This window comes from Accipiter gentilis, chromosome 1, assembly GCF_929443795.1.
Source record: "Accipiter gentilis chromosome 1, bAccGen1.1, whole genome shotgun sequence".
NCBI classification, from domain to species: domain Eukaryota; kingdom Metazoa; phylum Chordata; class Aves; order Accipitriformes; family Accipitridae; genus Astur; species Astur gentilis.
In genome coordinates, this window is record NC_064880.1 from 28432355 (window position 1) to 28445970 (window position 13616).

The 13616-nt window shown below is 38.1% G+C and overlaps 1 protein-coding gene across 3 annotated transcripts in view; it reads left to right on the plus strand.

Moving 5' to 3' along the window:
* Positions 1-368: 368 nt before the first annotated feature.
* Positions 369-13616, plus strand: part of CWC22 (CWC22 spliceosome associated protein homolog) — a 32266-nt gene continuing 19018 nt past the window's right edge. Inside the window, exons 1-13 of one of the 3 annotated variants that reach the window (XM_049800878.1) lie at positions 369-532; positions 1120-1231; positions 4168-4235; positions 5081-5197; positions 5308-5562; positions 6036-6164; positions 8489-8657; positions 9010-9063; positions 9987-10122; positions 10210-10416; positions 10537-10599; positions 10944-11039; positions 12284-12365. In XM_049800878.1, the coding sequence (XP_049656835.1) occupies positions 1205-1231; positions 4168-4235; positions 5081-5197; positions 5308-5562; positions 6036-6164; positions 8489-8657; positions 9010-9063; positions 9987-10122; positions 10210-10416; positions 10537-10599; positions 10944-11039; positions 12284-12365 (1403 nt within the window). In that variant the 5' untranslated portion in view covers positions 369-532; positions 1120-1204. Of the gene's footprint in view, positions 537-1119; positions 1232-4167; positions 4236-5080; positions 5198-5304; positions 5563-6035; positions 6165-8488; positions 8658-9009; positions 9064-9986; positions 10123-10209; positions 10417-10536; positions 10600-10943; positions 11040-12283; positions 12366-13616 lie in introns of all 3 variants that reach the window. The other 2 variants (XM_049800870.1, XM_049800859.1) reach the window with 2 other exon arrangements.

A 13616-nucleotide genomic window follows, 5' to 3' on the forward strand; every position in this document is an offset into this window, starting at 1 on the left:
GTGAGTCGACTGCTTGTTTGCTATTACCTATATTTCTGACAGGAACGTTGTACATTTGGTAGCAGCGGGGTTGTTTTTTCTGAGATGCCTTCGCCTGCCAAGTCAGCACCAGAGAAGCGCAGGCTGAACTGAAAGGAGCAATACGGCTGCTAGAGAGACACTCACCCAGGAGTCACCTATCGGCTTATTTCCCGCTGGGTTGTTGGGGGTTTTGTTCCCTGCAACAGCCGGTACAAACATTTTCATTCTAAATAACAGACTGAGAGGGTGCAGTACGGACCAGGCCGGTGAGCGCGGCCCCTCGGCAAGATGGCCGCCGGGAGCACCGCCGCCGCAGAACTACGTTTCCCGTCGTGCAGCGGTGCCGGGCCGGCCGGAAGTTCGCCCTTCCCCTGCGCTGCTCTCAGGGCTGTAGCCGTCACCGTGCACGCGTCGAACGCCGCCGCTGGGCGGGGCCTGAGCACGGCGCGCTCAGTGCGCGCCGCGTTCCGCCGGAAGCGACGCCGTTTGTGGCCCAGCGCGGCGGCGGGCGGTAGGTGCGGAGCTGGGTGGGCCGCGGGCTGTTGGTGGGTGACGGCGCTCCCTCGGGCAGGGCAGGGCAGGGCGGCGGGTCAGCCTTCTCCCCTTCCCCCCGGGAGTGGAGGGAGCCCCCGAGCGCCGCCCGGGTCCTCCCACGGGTTAGGGGGCGCGACCTCCCCTCCCCGGTGGCAGCTCAGCCGCGGGCGGGGGGCCGCGGGCCGCGGGGTTGCGCAGCCCCCCGGAGAGCTCGGTGGTCGGCCGGGCCGAGCCGGGCCGGGGCTGGGCCCGTGGGCAGGGCCTCTCTCGGCATCTCCTGCCGCGGCCTGGCCGCCGCGTCTCGCTGTCGGCGCCGGCTGTGCCGGGTGGCCGCGGCGGTGGTGCTGGCGAGCTCCCGGCTGCCGTTTTACGGCCTTCGGCTCCTCCGACAGGGGCTGTGTAGCCTTAAGCGATCTGACTAGGTTTCGGGGGGGGGGGGGGGGGGGGGGCTCTTTGTTTTGGTTTAAGGAGTTATGCAAGCATGGCTTTAAAGAACAAATTAAAAGCGCGGGTTCCTGCACCGCGTGCGGTAGAAAGTTTATGATTGTCTTCTGTGTGTTATAGATGAAATGCTTTTCATGTGCTGAACTCCACCTTGGATTGTCTCATTGCTGCACATTCAGGACTTCATAAAAAGTAGGAAGTAAAGATGAAGAGCAGGGTGACACAAGTAAATGTAAGTGTTCTTAAACCTAAATCGTAGGGTTTGATTATTCCCTTCTTACTGGTGATTAGGCCTGTAGTTAATGTTGTTAAATGAAACTCCCTGAATGTAAAGCAAACAATATCCATAATGGACAGCAGCTGTTTACAAGAGAAATATTACTGTGAAGTCAGTGAATTACAGCTGTTTCTAGCACTTGTTGTCCTAACATCGGAAGTTCTGAACATTATTAGCATATAATGATAAAGTAATGGGTGAAAAGTGACTGACTGATGGCTTAACAGAGAACATAAGTATGTGGAGAAATGGAGAAAAGAGGTGTTGAAAAATTAACGTTAAAATGGAAAGATACAGACATGAAGTAGCAGTTAATGTGGCAACTCTATTTCTTACGGTGAAAGTTAAAGCTTTCCCTTTTAAAAGTTGCGTGGTACATTTCTGAATGGATAGGAGTGAGTTTTAGGAATGCAAGAAGAAAAAATTTGCTTTAAAATTACTCTTCAAAAAGTGCGATATTTGTCAGGTACACTAAATTTGGGACTGGTTAGCGGAGCAATAATCTACTGATACCCTATCTCAGATCTATGGTATTTCTCTGCCTATAATTCTAGAGTTTGACCCTGCGTAGGCTTCTTCACTCTTTTGGTTCCATCTTTTCTGACTGAAGTGATTTTTAATAGGGATGCTTGAGGGATAGTTGATACTTTCTTACGTCTTCCTAATCTGATGGTTATGGTAGTGCTCACTCGTGTGTCAAAGTAAGCCAGTCAGCACTGTTTTGGATGCTTTCAGTTAATTCGTTTGATCAAAATGGATGAGGAAGAAGACTGTAACTTGTGGCAGAAAGCCTGGTCATGAAGAGCTCAAGGTGACAAGTTCTTCAGCAGACATAGCTGCTTTTGCAGGGAGACATGGTAACTGCCAAATACAGAGACATGCATAACGTTTTATTTCTGTGAACACTTGTCTTTTTGGGTCTGCTTGGGCAAAGGCAGATGATGTAGAAGTCATGAGAATGGATCATCCTAAAAAGACCCACTTCATCCTATCTGCTAAATACCATTTAAATACAATAACTGTTCTGTGTTTTTCAAAGATTTTTATTACCACTTTCTTGGAAGCTTAGGATACATTTTTGCATTGTATTATTTGGAGAAAAAACCCAATAACTTAAGGACTTATTTTAACCTTGAATGATTTCAGTGATCTGCTGCATGGTATAGTCCCACAAATGAGTATTGAAAGGGCAAGAAAACCTTGGTGAAAAATGTGAGTTTCTTGTACTAGCTTTGCCATCAAAGATAATGTTACTCTGGAATTAAATTGTCAGATGGACAGTACTTTTGTACAGCTGCATACTCCCAGTAAATGATGCAATGCATTTGTATTGCACTGTTGTCTTGATTCAGGCAAGATAATAGTGGGAATAATTTTAACACAGTGTTAGAAACATACTCTAGGGAAGGTGATATTCTAGGATATGTTATAGTGGCCTCAAAAATACAAATATAATTTACATACATATACACACACCCCAATTTGAGTGATAGTGATTCAGCCTCATCAGTCTGTTGTTACAATGGTGCTCATAATCTTTGTGTTGCTATTATTTCTTTAGGAAGCCTCAGTTAATATTGGTTTTACTTGCACAGCTCATTATAAACACCGCACTTGCCATTTAGTGAAGATACTTTTCTTTCTAATTAAGTTTTTGGAGATCATTGGGTATAACTGTCCATCAAGGTCTGTTTGTAAAGGAGGTGTCATTATATTCTACTAACCAACAGTTTTCACTGGTTCTTTGGTGGGGCAAAAACTGGCATGCTAGCATGTTAATGCATAGAATGCCACTTCAAATGAGATTAGTATTTCTGCAGCAAGTTCAGTCAAGGTGCATAAGCAAGTCCTTGCGTTGAATTTCTGCATCGAGGTGAAGTGTTACCTATTTCAAAGCTGATCACTGGCTGATAACATAAGATTGTGGTTCTGAAAAATCGTAAATAATATTTTAAGGGAAGAGAGGTCCCTTACGGTCCTACAGAAAAGTGTAGGGGTTATAAAAGCTGCTTCTTAGCTGTACCAAAGTAGTTTTGAAACATCTTGATGAGGTGAATGTCTATGTGCATTGTAGATGCTGTTATGCTCTGATTTTTATGTATGACTCCATACTTCTGTATGTCATGGTTCAGCCCACAGAATTTGCTGTGAACTATTTAAGTGTGTATCACTTAACAGTGCAAACTTACATTTCAAAAAAAATCTAGATTTAAATTTACTTCCAGGATCTGTTAAGTGGAACAGTGGGACTTAGATGTTTATAATGTATGAAGCTAGGAATGACTCATGAGAAAATAAATCATGGTTAGTAAAAAGGAGGAAGGTAAGGAGAAATTGTGCAATAAGGAGAGAGGAAAGACACGCTTCAAACAAGAAGTGGTAGAATTCTGTTAATGGTATTGCATGTGATGCACCAAAGTGTAAAATGGTGTATGGAAGAAGGAAGCAGGAAAGCCAGAGTGAAGGTCCATCTACTCTAGTCTCCAGCAGTAATTGACAGCAGATGCCTTGAAAAGTTTAGGAACAGGGCAACCACAAAAGTACTCGCCCACATACTCTCCCAGTCTCTGCCTATTTGCAGCTTGCTGAGCCAGATAAATTTTTTTGGTAACCCATGTGAATTTCTCTTCAGTGTTTGTCCAGTCTCTTGAACCCATGTAAGCATTTGGCATCTGCAGCATCCTGTAGCAGGGAGTCCAGCTGCCTGATTACTTGTTATTTAGTACCAGCTCTCTTTGTCATAACTGACTGTCACTAGCTTTATTTGATGGCCCTTACTTCTTGTAAAGGAGTAGGGAACTGAAGACATGATATGCTTTGATCTCACAGTAATACATGCTCACAGTAATAATGTTGGGGCTTGATTTTTTTTTCTTTCTGTTTTATTAAAGCATGGCTCCAGCTACGAGAGGAGGGAAAACTATGGTTCACGCCAAAGAAGTTTATCTCCAGAGGACAGGTAGAATGATTAAGTTTTATACCCTACAATTCTGTACATCTGTCAGATAGTGAGTTAGATAAGTTTAAAAAAAACACAAAAGCACAACACACAAAACCCAGGTTCTGTTTCTTTTTATATAGCACCATAACTGAGCAGTGAAAAATAAGTGTACATTTAGTAAAATACTTGCATGGCAATATAGCTGTAATTAAATAGATTTCTTATTAAAACTAAATCTTTAAAAAATCCTTAGCATTCAGTTAAACTGTCACGGGACTTGAAAATGGAAATTAGATGCCAGCTTTTTGCTTGGACTCGCATGTTGCTGATACCACCATTGTAACCTTAGAGTAAGATTATTGAAGCCAGCAGGAGGTGGAGAAATATAATTTGAAGTGCAGTCTACCAAGGCATGAGATGAACTGTTACCAGTTTACTTTTAATTTCACATCTTAATTGGAATGAAACTTCTTGTACTAAGCACAGTATCATTTTTTTTCTAATAGTATCTGTTCTGTTTTGTGCTACACAGGCAGAAGTAGGTGAAGCAAATGAATGCATATGTTCCAAGGAATGCACGGTGCTGAATTTACCTTTAGTATTTGATGTTATTATCATTAGGTATTTAATTTTAAGTTTTAGGAGGAGCTTCCTTTTACAGTGCTGCTGTGATTTTTGATTATTTTTTGCTGACAACAAATTATTACAAAAGGAGCATCTTCTGTTTAAATGATGCGTATATTGAAACTCACATTGCAGAAGTGGAGCAGTTCTGTATTGTAACATTGCATTGCAAGCAGATACTAATAGCATTGCTTTTCTAAGCCTATTGCTAAGAATTTTGTGTCTTGGGTTGTGAATAGGGATGTAGATCGTGACAGGTCTCCATCTCCCAGAAAGAGAAGATACTCTGATGACAGCAGATATGATCAGGAGTATTCAAGAAGGGAATACTATGATGACAGAACTTCAGAAGGAAGGTATCAAGACCTTTCTTAATCAGTAATAAAATATGCATTTTAAAGAATAAAACATGTAAGCTTTTCATGAACCCTTGGATGTGTGGTGGTTTTTTTCCTTTCTTTAGAAGGATTGAAAGGGGGAGAGAGAGACACCATGAGAAATGGGAGGAGAGAGAATCTGATCGAAGGAAGCAGAGAAGATACTCATCACCTGATCGTAGGAGTCCAGAGGGGTCAACAGTCCAGAGCTCATTTGCTCATGATGAGACCACTTCAAAGAAGAAGAAAGAAGAAGTGGATCCAATCCTTACTCGTACAGGTGGTGCATATATTCCACCTGCCAAGCTCAGGATGATGCAGGAGCAAATCACTGATAAAAACAGGTGAGTTGAAAGTAACATATTAGAATTTTGGAAAGCAAAACAGTAAAGGGTTTTAGTGAACGTTGGTGAAAATAGGATATCTTTAGAGGGCTCTGATCATTCTTTTGAAGGTATATTTTTATTAGAAGAAAGGTAAGAGAATCAGATTATGACTACCTGCTTCTGCTGCAAAGTGTAAATGGAAAAGTGGGATACAGAGCACAACCAGGGATTTTTTGGAATATCTTAGAAAACTGAACGTACTGTGTTATAACGTATCTGTGGAGAATTACATTTTGGTATATCATGTTGATTCAGTGATTTCCTAGTATTTAAATGTATAATTCTGAACTAGTTTTCACACTTATGCAGTGACTATTTTCTTACCTATTTTACTGATTATAACTTACATTCACGTTTTCATATACAAATAAAAATTCACTCAGTGCTACCTCAAATTTATGCATTAATAATTTGTGATACCTTTGTAATAGCTTGGCGTATCAGAGGATGAGTTGGGAAGCCTTGAAGAAGTCGATCAATGGTCTTGTCAATAAAGTGAATGTTTCCAATATAGAAAATATCATTCATGAGCTCCTTCAAGAAAATATTGTTCGGGGAAGGTAAGTCAGTATTTTAGAACAATTCTTAGTGTTAAAACAAATATTAGCGGTTCTGCTAATACGTATACTGTTCATGTGTATATCACTGTGTGTGTGCTATGTGTAGTGTATGGATGCTAGTCAGGTTTTGAAATTAACCTTAGCCTACATTATCCTATGCAGACTAGTCCCTTACTTGGGGAAGGGGCCGGGGGGGAAAGGGATTGTATGTTTGGAGGAATAAGAGTGCAACAGATGACATATGTTTCCTTTTCTTAAAGGTTTTTCCTAAGCATTTTATTTGAATGACTTGCAATTTACAGTCTGTCTATTTACTCTTGTATTCCTGGATTTTTTTCTGTGGGACAAATAATATTTGTAGCCAGTATCTAGCAAAACAAATTTTACTGCAGTTATCTGGCCGGATTGTTTGTTGTTGTAATTTAGAGAAAGGATTATTATGGTATTTGAGCTCAGTACTACGTCATGGTGACTGTACAAGTACTGTGTGATGACTTCCCTTGCTTCAATTTTGGTGTCAATAGAGGTTAAATATGCTAGTCTAAAGGAGTATGGGTTTCTTAGATTGGCTACCATTTAAACAAACAAAACTAAACCACCACCAAAAAAAAACTCTCTGAACAAAATATCCAGAATTAATTCTGTTACATGTCAAACAGATGGCAACACTTTTTCAGTCACAACGTAATCACCGTTATTTGAGGAGGTTATAGCTAAGGAATGCGTTAGTTACATATATGTCATGCACGATGGGAAGATCAGAATCCTGCAAATAGTGTAAAAATAACAGAAGAGAATTAAGTAAAATCTGGGGATTGAGCAAGTAGTTCCTGAATATGATTTCTGTTAAAAGTCATAATGAAGTCTCAAACAGTCTGTTGCAGGCAAGTAAAAAGCAGTTCTGCGTTTCATGTCCCTGAAACTTAATTTTCATACAACCAGTAACATTTTTGTTTAAAAATTAGTTTATTGAAAATTTTTAGAATAATCTTGTCTGTGGAAGCGTTTGTGTGTGGTTTATAAGCTTATAAATTTCAAAATAATGTAGATGTAAAATCACACCATTTTCCTTTTTATAGTTAATTTTTACTTCCAAATTTGCACAAAGGTGCATATAAAAGTAATGACATGAAGGTTTATGTGGCCGTAACGTCCTTTCCTGAGTTTTCTAGGTAGAGGGTAAATAAGATCTGAACCAGACCAGTTTCAGTTTGTAAGCAAGAAGTAACTAATAGTTTCAAAATTAAGTATTCTGTTTCTGCACACTAGTATGAAATGACTTCTATTTCATTTGTCAACTCTAAAGTAAGTAGGAATAAGTTCCTTTATGTAGTTTGTATAGAGTACCGTGTATGAGGTTTTTTTGAAGATTTCAACAGACCAAAGAGAAGACAGAGTCGGACACCAGTGTGCACTTTGAAGATTCATATTTGGAGGGCTTTTTTTTTCTCTCACCCATTTGTAATAGAGTAATACAGTGAAAATAAAATTCTAGAATTCTATAAAATTCTATGCTAAAGCATTCGAAAAAGCAAAACTGGGGGCGGGAGTCTCATTCTTTTCAGACTAGAGTCTTGACATATATTAAGTGAGAACGTTAGTATAATAAAAGAACTGTTATCTCATGGTGTTTACATTCATTTAGGCTCTAAGTAGTAGTTCTTTATAATCAGTTCTCAGTTCCAAAACATAATTATTATGTTGAAAATATGCAGTTTCATTTGAGAAAAGCATTGAAAAGTATTACTTTGCCAATTCTGGTTATACTGAGCATTCAGTTTTATTACTCCTAGGTAGATATTTATTGTTAGGGACCTTTTATGGAAATACAGTTTTTATTTCTTAGAAATTTTTTTTGCTTGTTGAAGTTGTTATACTGAAACACAATTATGTGTTTTTCATAAATAGTTGCGGAGCAGATGTTTTTTCTGTCACAAACAGGATTTTGTGTTTTCAGTTGAGGAAAAGAAACAGCACAATCATACGAACTTCAAAGCTAAGAAGAGCCTGCTTTGGGGTTAAAAAAGGGATAATTGCAGGATACAAGATGAAGACTTTTGACATGCTTATCATCTTCAAATGTAGTTCTATTAGGAATATTTAATGAAAGATAAGGTATCAGTTTAAGAATTTCTGAGCTCACACGCATTTGGGCAACATTTTGCTAAACTCCATTTCTGGCATGATAAACAATGCTTTGAAATTGACCGTCTGGTACCTTCTAACTATTCCAACTGTACAATACTATTTTATGTGATATGTACTGAATAAAAACATTACATGTGTTATTACCAGAAAAATCTTAAACTTATGTATTTTTACAGGGGACTGTTATCTAGATCCATTTTGCAAGCTCAGAGTGCCTCTCCAATTTTTACCCATGTTTATGCAGCTCTTGTGGCAATTATCAATTCAAAGTTTCCAAATATTGGTGAATTGATTCTCAAGAGATTGATACTAAATTTTCGCAAAGGATATCGCAGAAATGATAAGGTATGTAAAATGTGAAGAAGCAACATGCTGAAACTTGTAATTCTGCTACGTTAACCTTGTATCAAGTGTATTTAAATTATATACTTCAAAGGAACACATCCAAGAGCTGTGGGTTGGGACCTATAATTAGCACAGTAAGTATAGTAGCATTAGAGTATCATGAAAGCTTGACAACCTGTTCTGGTTTGGTACTGTGATAGTAGTTTTGTTTGTTTGTTTTAAATCAGTATCCCAAAATAGTTAGTTTCATGACTTAATCTGATTGAGATGAAGAAATCTGTAGTATGTCTGAGTTACAAATTTTTTTCTTCTGTATACAATGTGTTAAAATTTTGTTTTATTTCTTTTGCAGCAACTCTGTCTAACATCTTCAAAATTTGTTGCACATTTGATGAATCAGAATGTGGTATGCTACTTCATGTTTCTTCTCAATCCAAACCCTATATGGCTATTTCTTTAGTCTCAAGACAGCAGCAGCCTAAGTGAAGATGCTCTCCCTGTTCTAAAGGTTACTGAAAATCTGAGTTCAGGTTTCCTTTTAATGGCTGCTTTAAGTTGTTAGGACCATTTTAGAAAAGACATTGGTAACTGCCTATGCAGTTTTCATCACTTACCATTGCATTTATGCTCCAGAGCTTCCCCAGACTTTGTAAATATGCTTGGGCTAGTATACAGACAAACCTTGATGCAAAGCAAACATCATTTAAGGCTCTGTCCCACACATCTTAAGCAGATTTTCTTGCAACACTGTCATCTGACTTAAACATCTGTGTAGGCAGAACTAGACTCAGTTGCATCTAAATCAAATTTGTATCCAGCTCTATGCTACTTCTTTATGTGTTAGAAATGGGGATACTCCAATTTAAATAATGGCAAGAAGCAGTGTTTCAGGAATGCATTGGGAATGTACAGCGTTTTGGTAAAAAGGATACCAGGTGTGCCGTTTGCTTATGTGCCTGATCCTGGAAGACCTGATTTAGTTATAGACACAATGCATTTACAACTAGTTTCTGTAAAGTAAGTGCTGTTTTATTTGCTTTCTGGAAATGCATTCTGTTTTTTCTTAATGGCAAAATGTTTTTCATTGCTTGCTTGTTCGTTTCAATAGCATAGTCACACTCACTACAAAGTTAGTGTAAATACAGGTGGTAAAATTGTATTTGAAATTTTTCACTCTCTCTTAATTAGCTTTGTCCCACTACTGTTGCCTTGTGTGTTAAACAAGTGTGTTGTGACATCCTCAAAGGCTGGACTGCCCCGTCAAGTAAATGACTGTAATAATAGTGTAACATTGTACATTCTAATTCTTTAATGATATTCTTTCCATAGGCTCATGAGGTTTTATGTTTGGAAATGCTCACTTTGCTTCTTGAAAGGCCTACTGATGACAGTATTGAAGTAGCGATTGGATTTATTAAAGAGAGCGGGCTCAAATTAACGGAAGTTTCTCCTAGAGGTATTAATGGTAAGTGTAATTAGCCAGAACTTTTGTCTTTTTGATGTTAGTATTAGTAAATCCTTTTCATATTTACATTTCTGGTTTTTTCCCAAGCAATCTTTGACCGTCTTCGACACATTCTACATGAATCTAAAATTGATATGCGTGTTCAGTATATGATAGAAGTCATGTTTGCTGTTCGGAAGGATGGCTTCAAGGATCATCCAGTCATTCCAGAGGGATTAGATCTAGTGGAAGAGGAGGATCAGTTTACTCATATGTTGCCATTAGAAGATGACTACAACCCAGAGGATGTTCTCAGTAAGTTAGAAATGGCAGATAATTCTATGACTGCATTCCCCATGAAAACAAATTTAAGATTAAATATTCATTGTTTTCTTCATTTTGTATTTTAAATGAAGATTCTCTTTTATTCTAAAGATGTTTTCAAGATGGATCCAAACTTTATGGAAAATGAAGAGAAATACAAAATGCTGAAGAAAGGTAGGGGTGTGTGTACGCACGTTTTATATATAATATTTACACACTTATTTATAGGGCATTTACTTAACCAGCTATTGTTACCAACCCTTATTATTTAACAGTGGGTGATATTTGTGTCCCAGATAATTGTCAGTTGATCATAGACCTTACCAATGTATTCCTGCTATTTTCTTCAGTATTGTTTCTCCAGCTATGTTTTCATTTGTTTACGACATGCCTATCTTTTGGCTCTGCCACAGCCTCCACCTGAGACACCCTTTCACTCTTTGGTGTTGGATCAGGTGGTTTTGGTGATGAAACTACTGTGGTCTATATTCCTTTAATCTGGGATACTGCTCTTTCAGAAATTCTTGATGAAGGTGACAGTGAATCTGAAGCAGATCAGGAGGCTGGAAGTAGTGAGGAAGATGAAGAAGATGATGAAGAGGAGGATGAAGATGGTAAGTGTGTGACTGGCACCTTTCTAGTGATTCATTGATTGTAGATGAAACAAGAAGGAAAAGCTTAACTTGTTACATATGTTGCAAAACTAAGACTGTTCAAGTGTTAAGGGATGTTTTAATCTTAAGTTATTCTCAGATCTAAGTGTTTACTAGCAAGTAGTATAAAAGTAATGGTCTAAAAGGAAGCATTCAACACAGGCAGAAAATGTAAAGCAGGTTTGCCTGATTGTTCTTGACCATATTGGTTTAATGCAAGAAAAGCCTTTCAAACATAAGATATTAAAAAAACCAACATGAAAACACTTCCTTAAAAACTAGCAAAGACAACCTTTCTGGACACTTTCTAGTGCTCTATCATATTTTTAAGTCACTTTCAAAATCAGAATTAGTTTTCTTACAACTGTATTTACATCCTCTATATCTCATTTCTTACTTCAGTTCAGCCCCCTTTCTTGATCTTTAGTGGAAGCAGTCAGTGTTGACACATTTTCAAAGAATGTATTTGATTCCCAGGGAAAAAAATGATGGATAAGCATAACTGAAGTGTTTGTGCAGACAAAGCCAGCCAAGTCCTGTTCTTGTAGAATACCAGGAATGGATTTCCTCACCAGTTTGCTGGAGTATTTCACAGAAGAGCAGAGCTACCAGGCTGATGAAAAGTATGAGAATTGACATAACTTTTCATCACTTATGCTATTACCAAACTTTAAAAGAATGAAGGAATAGTGAATACCTTATGAAGGTGTTCCCAGAATGGTTTTAGTTCGGAACAGATTTTTCTACACTTGCTCCAGGGCAAAGCAGAACTTCTGCAGAATGCTGGAACGTAGATCCTACACATAACAGAAACAAAGAATTTCCTGTTAAAATCAGGGAGGCTACATAAAGCATTGTATAGTTAAATTACGCAGAAAATACCTTGCTAATAATGTAGACAAGGAATGTTAAACCCAGAGGCTGCAGTGGCTAAGTCATGTGAAAAGCCTTCAAAAGGAGAGTTATCCTCTTAAAACTGTATCTCTAAATATTTTTCTGTTACAGATGACGCAAATACTGATTTTTTTTCATTCTCTGTAAAAATAAAAAATAATACATAGAAGTGCTAAACAGTCCTAAATACTTCTAGAAAAAGTAGTACATAGTGTGCTACAGACTTAGTAAATAGAGGAGCTGTTCTAAGAGTTTGCATATATCTGCCTTAATGTTTTGCTTTTTTACAAAACCATGTTTGTCTTTCCCAGGTCAGAAAGTTACTGTCCATGACAAAACAGAAATTAACCTGGTCTCCTTCCGTCGTACAATTTATCTTGCTATTCAGTCAAGGTAAATAAAATTTGTACACCTATGAGTGTAGTTCTTTTGAAATGGGTGAACTGGAATTCTCTTACTTTTAAAATTCTTTTTTAATGTGCAACTTAAAAAAAAAAAAAAAAAAAAAAAAGAGGCAGGGAAGTGTTCTTTATGGAGCCTGACCTGACTGTATAATGCAGACTGTTTTGACAAATGGGTACCCAAATTCTCATTCTAAGATGAATCCTGTTTGTTTAAAAATGTTTGAGTAGTGCACTGGGACTTTTCTGTGAGGATTGCTGTAATAAAAATTTTCTGAGTGAATAAAAGTTGATAATCTGCAGATTATACAGCATCTTAATAATTTCTGAAAAAAAGTGTGACATGCTTAAAGTAGAGATGCTATAGAGTTTCTCCTCTTCTGAGAGTAAGGAGTTCTGCAGTGTGGTACTCTTCAGGCCTGTTGCCATCTGCATTGTTTGGAAAATAAGTATGTAGATACCAACCCTGAATACAGATACCAGCCCTGAAGTGTACTGTATTTGTATTCATCTTGAGAATGAAATCCCCTTGCATTACATGGCATGGACAATCAAAACATGGTGGTATAACCCCTGTGTCACCTGGGTGAAAGAAGACATTAATCTGTTGCATGCCACTCAATTCCATTGTTAAAAGTAAGCATGACCCACAATATTCTGCAGGTCTGAACCTGCATGAGGAGTGAAATAAAGTAGTTGTGGTATTGATCATTAGACATATGAATTAATACCCTACGGAGATGTATGAAAGGCTCTTACATTTCTCAAAGTTACTGTTCAATACTTTGTTGCCATTCTTAAGTTTGTTCATCTTATACTGGGGTGGGAGGAGGTACTTTCTGGTAGCTGAAGGCTTTCAATATGCAAGAACGGGAGTGCAAAGAGGAGAGTGTGGTACATGCTGCTTTTGGAGTTTATGTATAGTGCTTGCATTCCAGTGTTTTTTCAGGCTGTGCAAAATGAGCTCACATGTTTGTGTTTTGCTGAGTTTTGTAAGATGATGTAATAGTGATAATGACCCAAGTCATCTTGTTTTCAGATTGTCTGCAAATGTAATGACTTTGGATTAATTTTCAGATACAAACTCATGAAATATAAAACGTTTATTAAAAAAAAACACAACAAAACACCCAATAAAACCGCTTTCTGAGAGTTAATGAGATACTTTATTTCAAAACAGTTGAAGTTTCAGCACCAATAATAAATCTTAATATAATTCTGAAATGTTTTTTGTGTAGTGTAT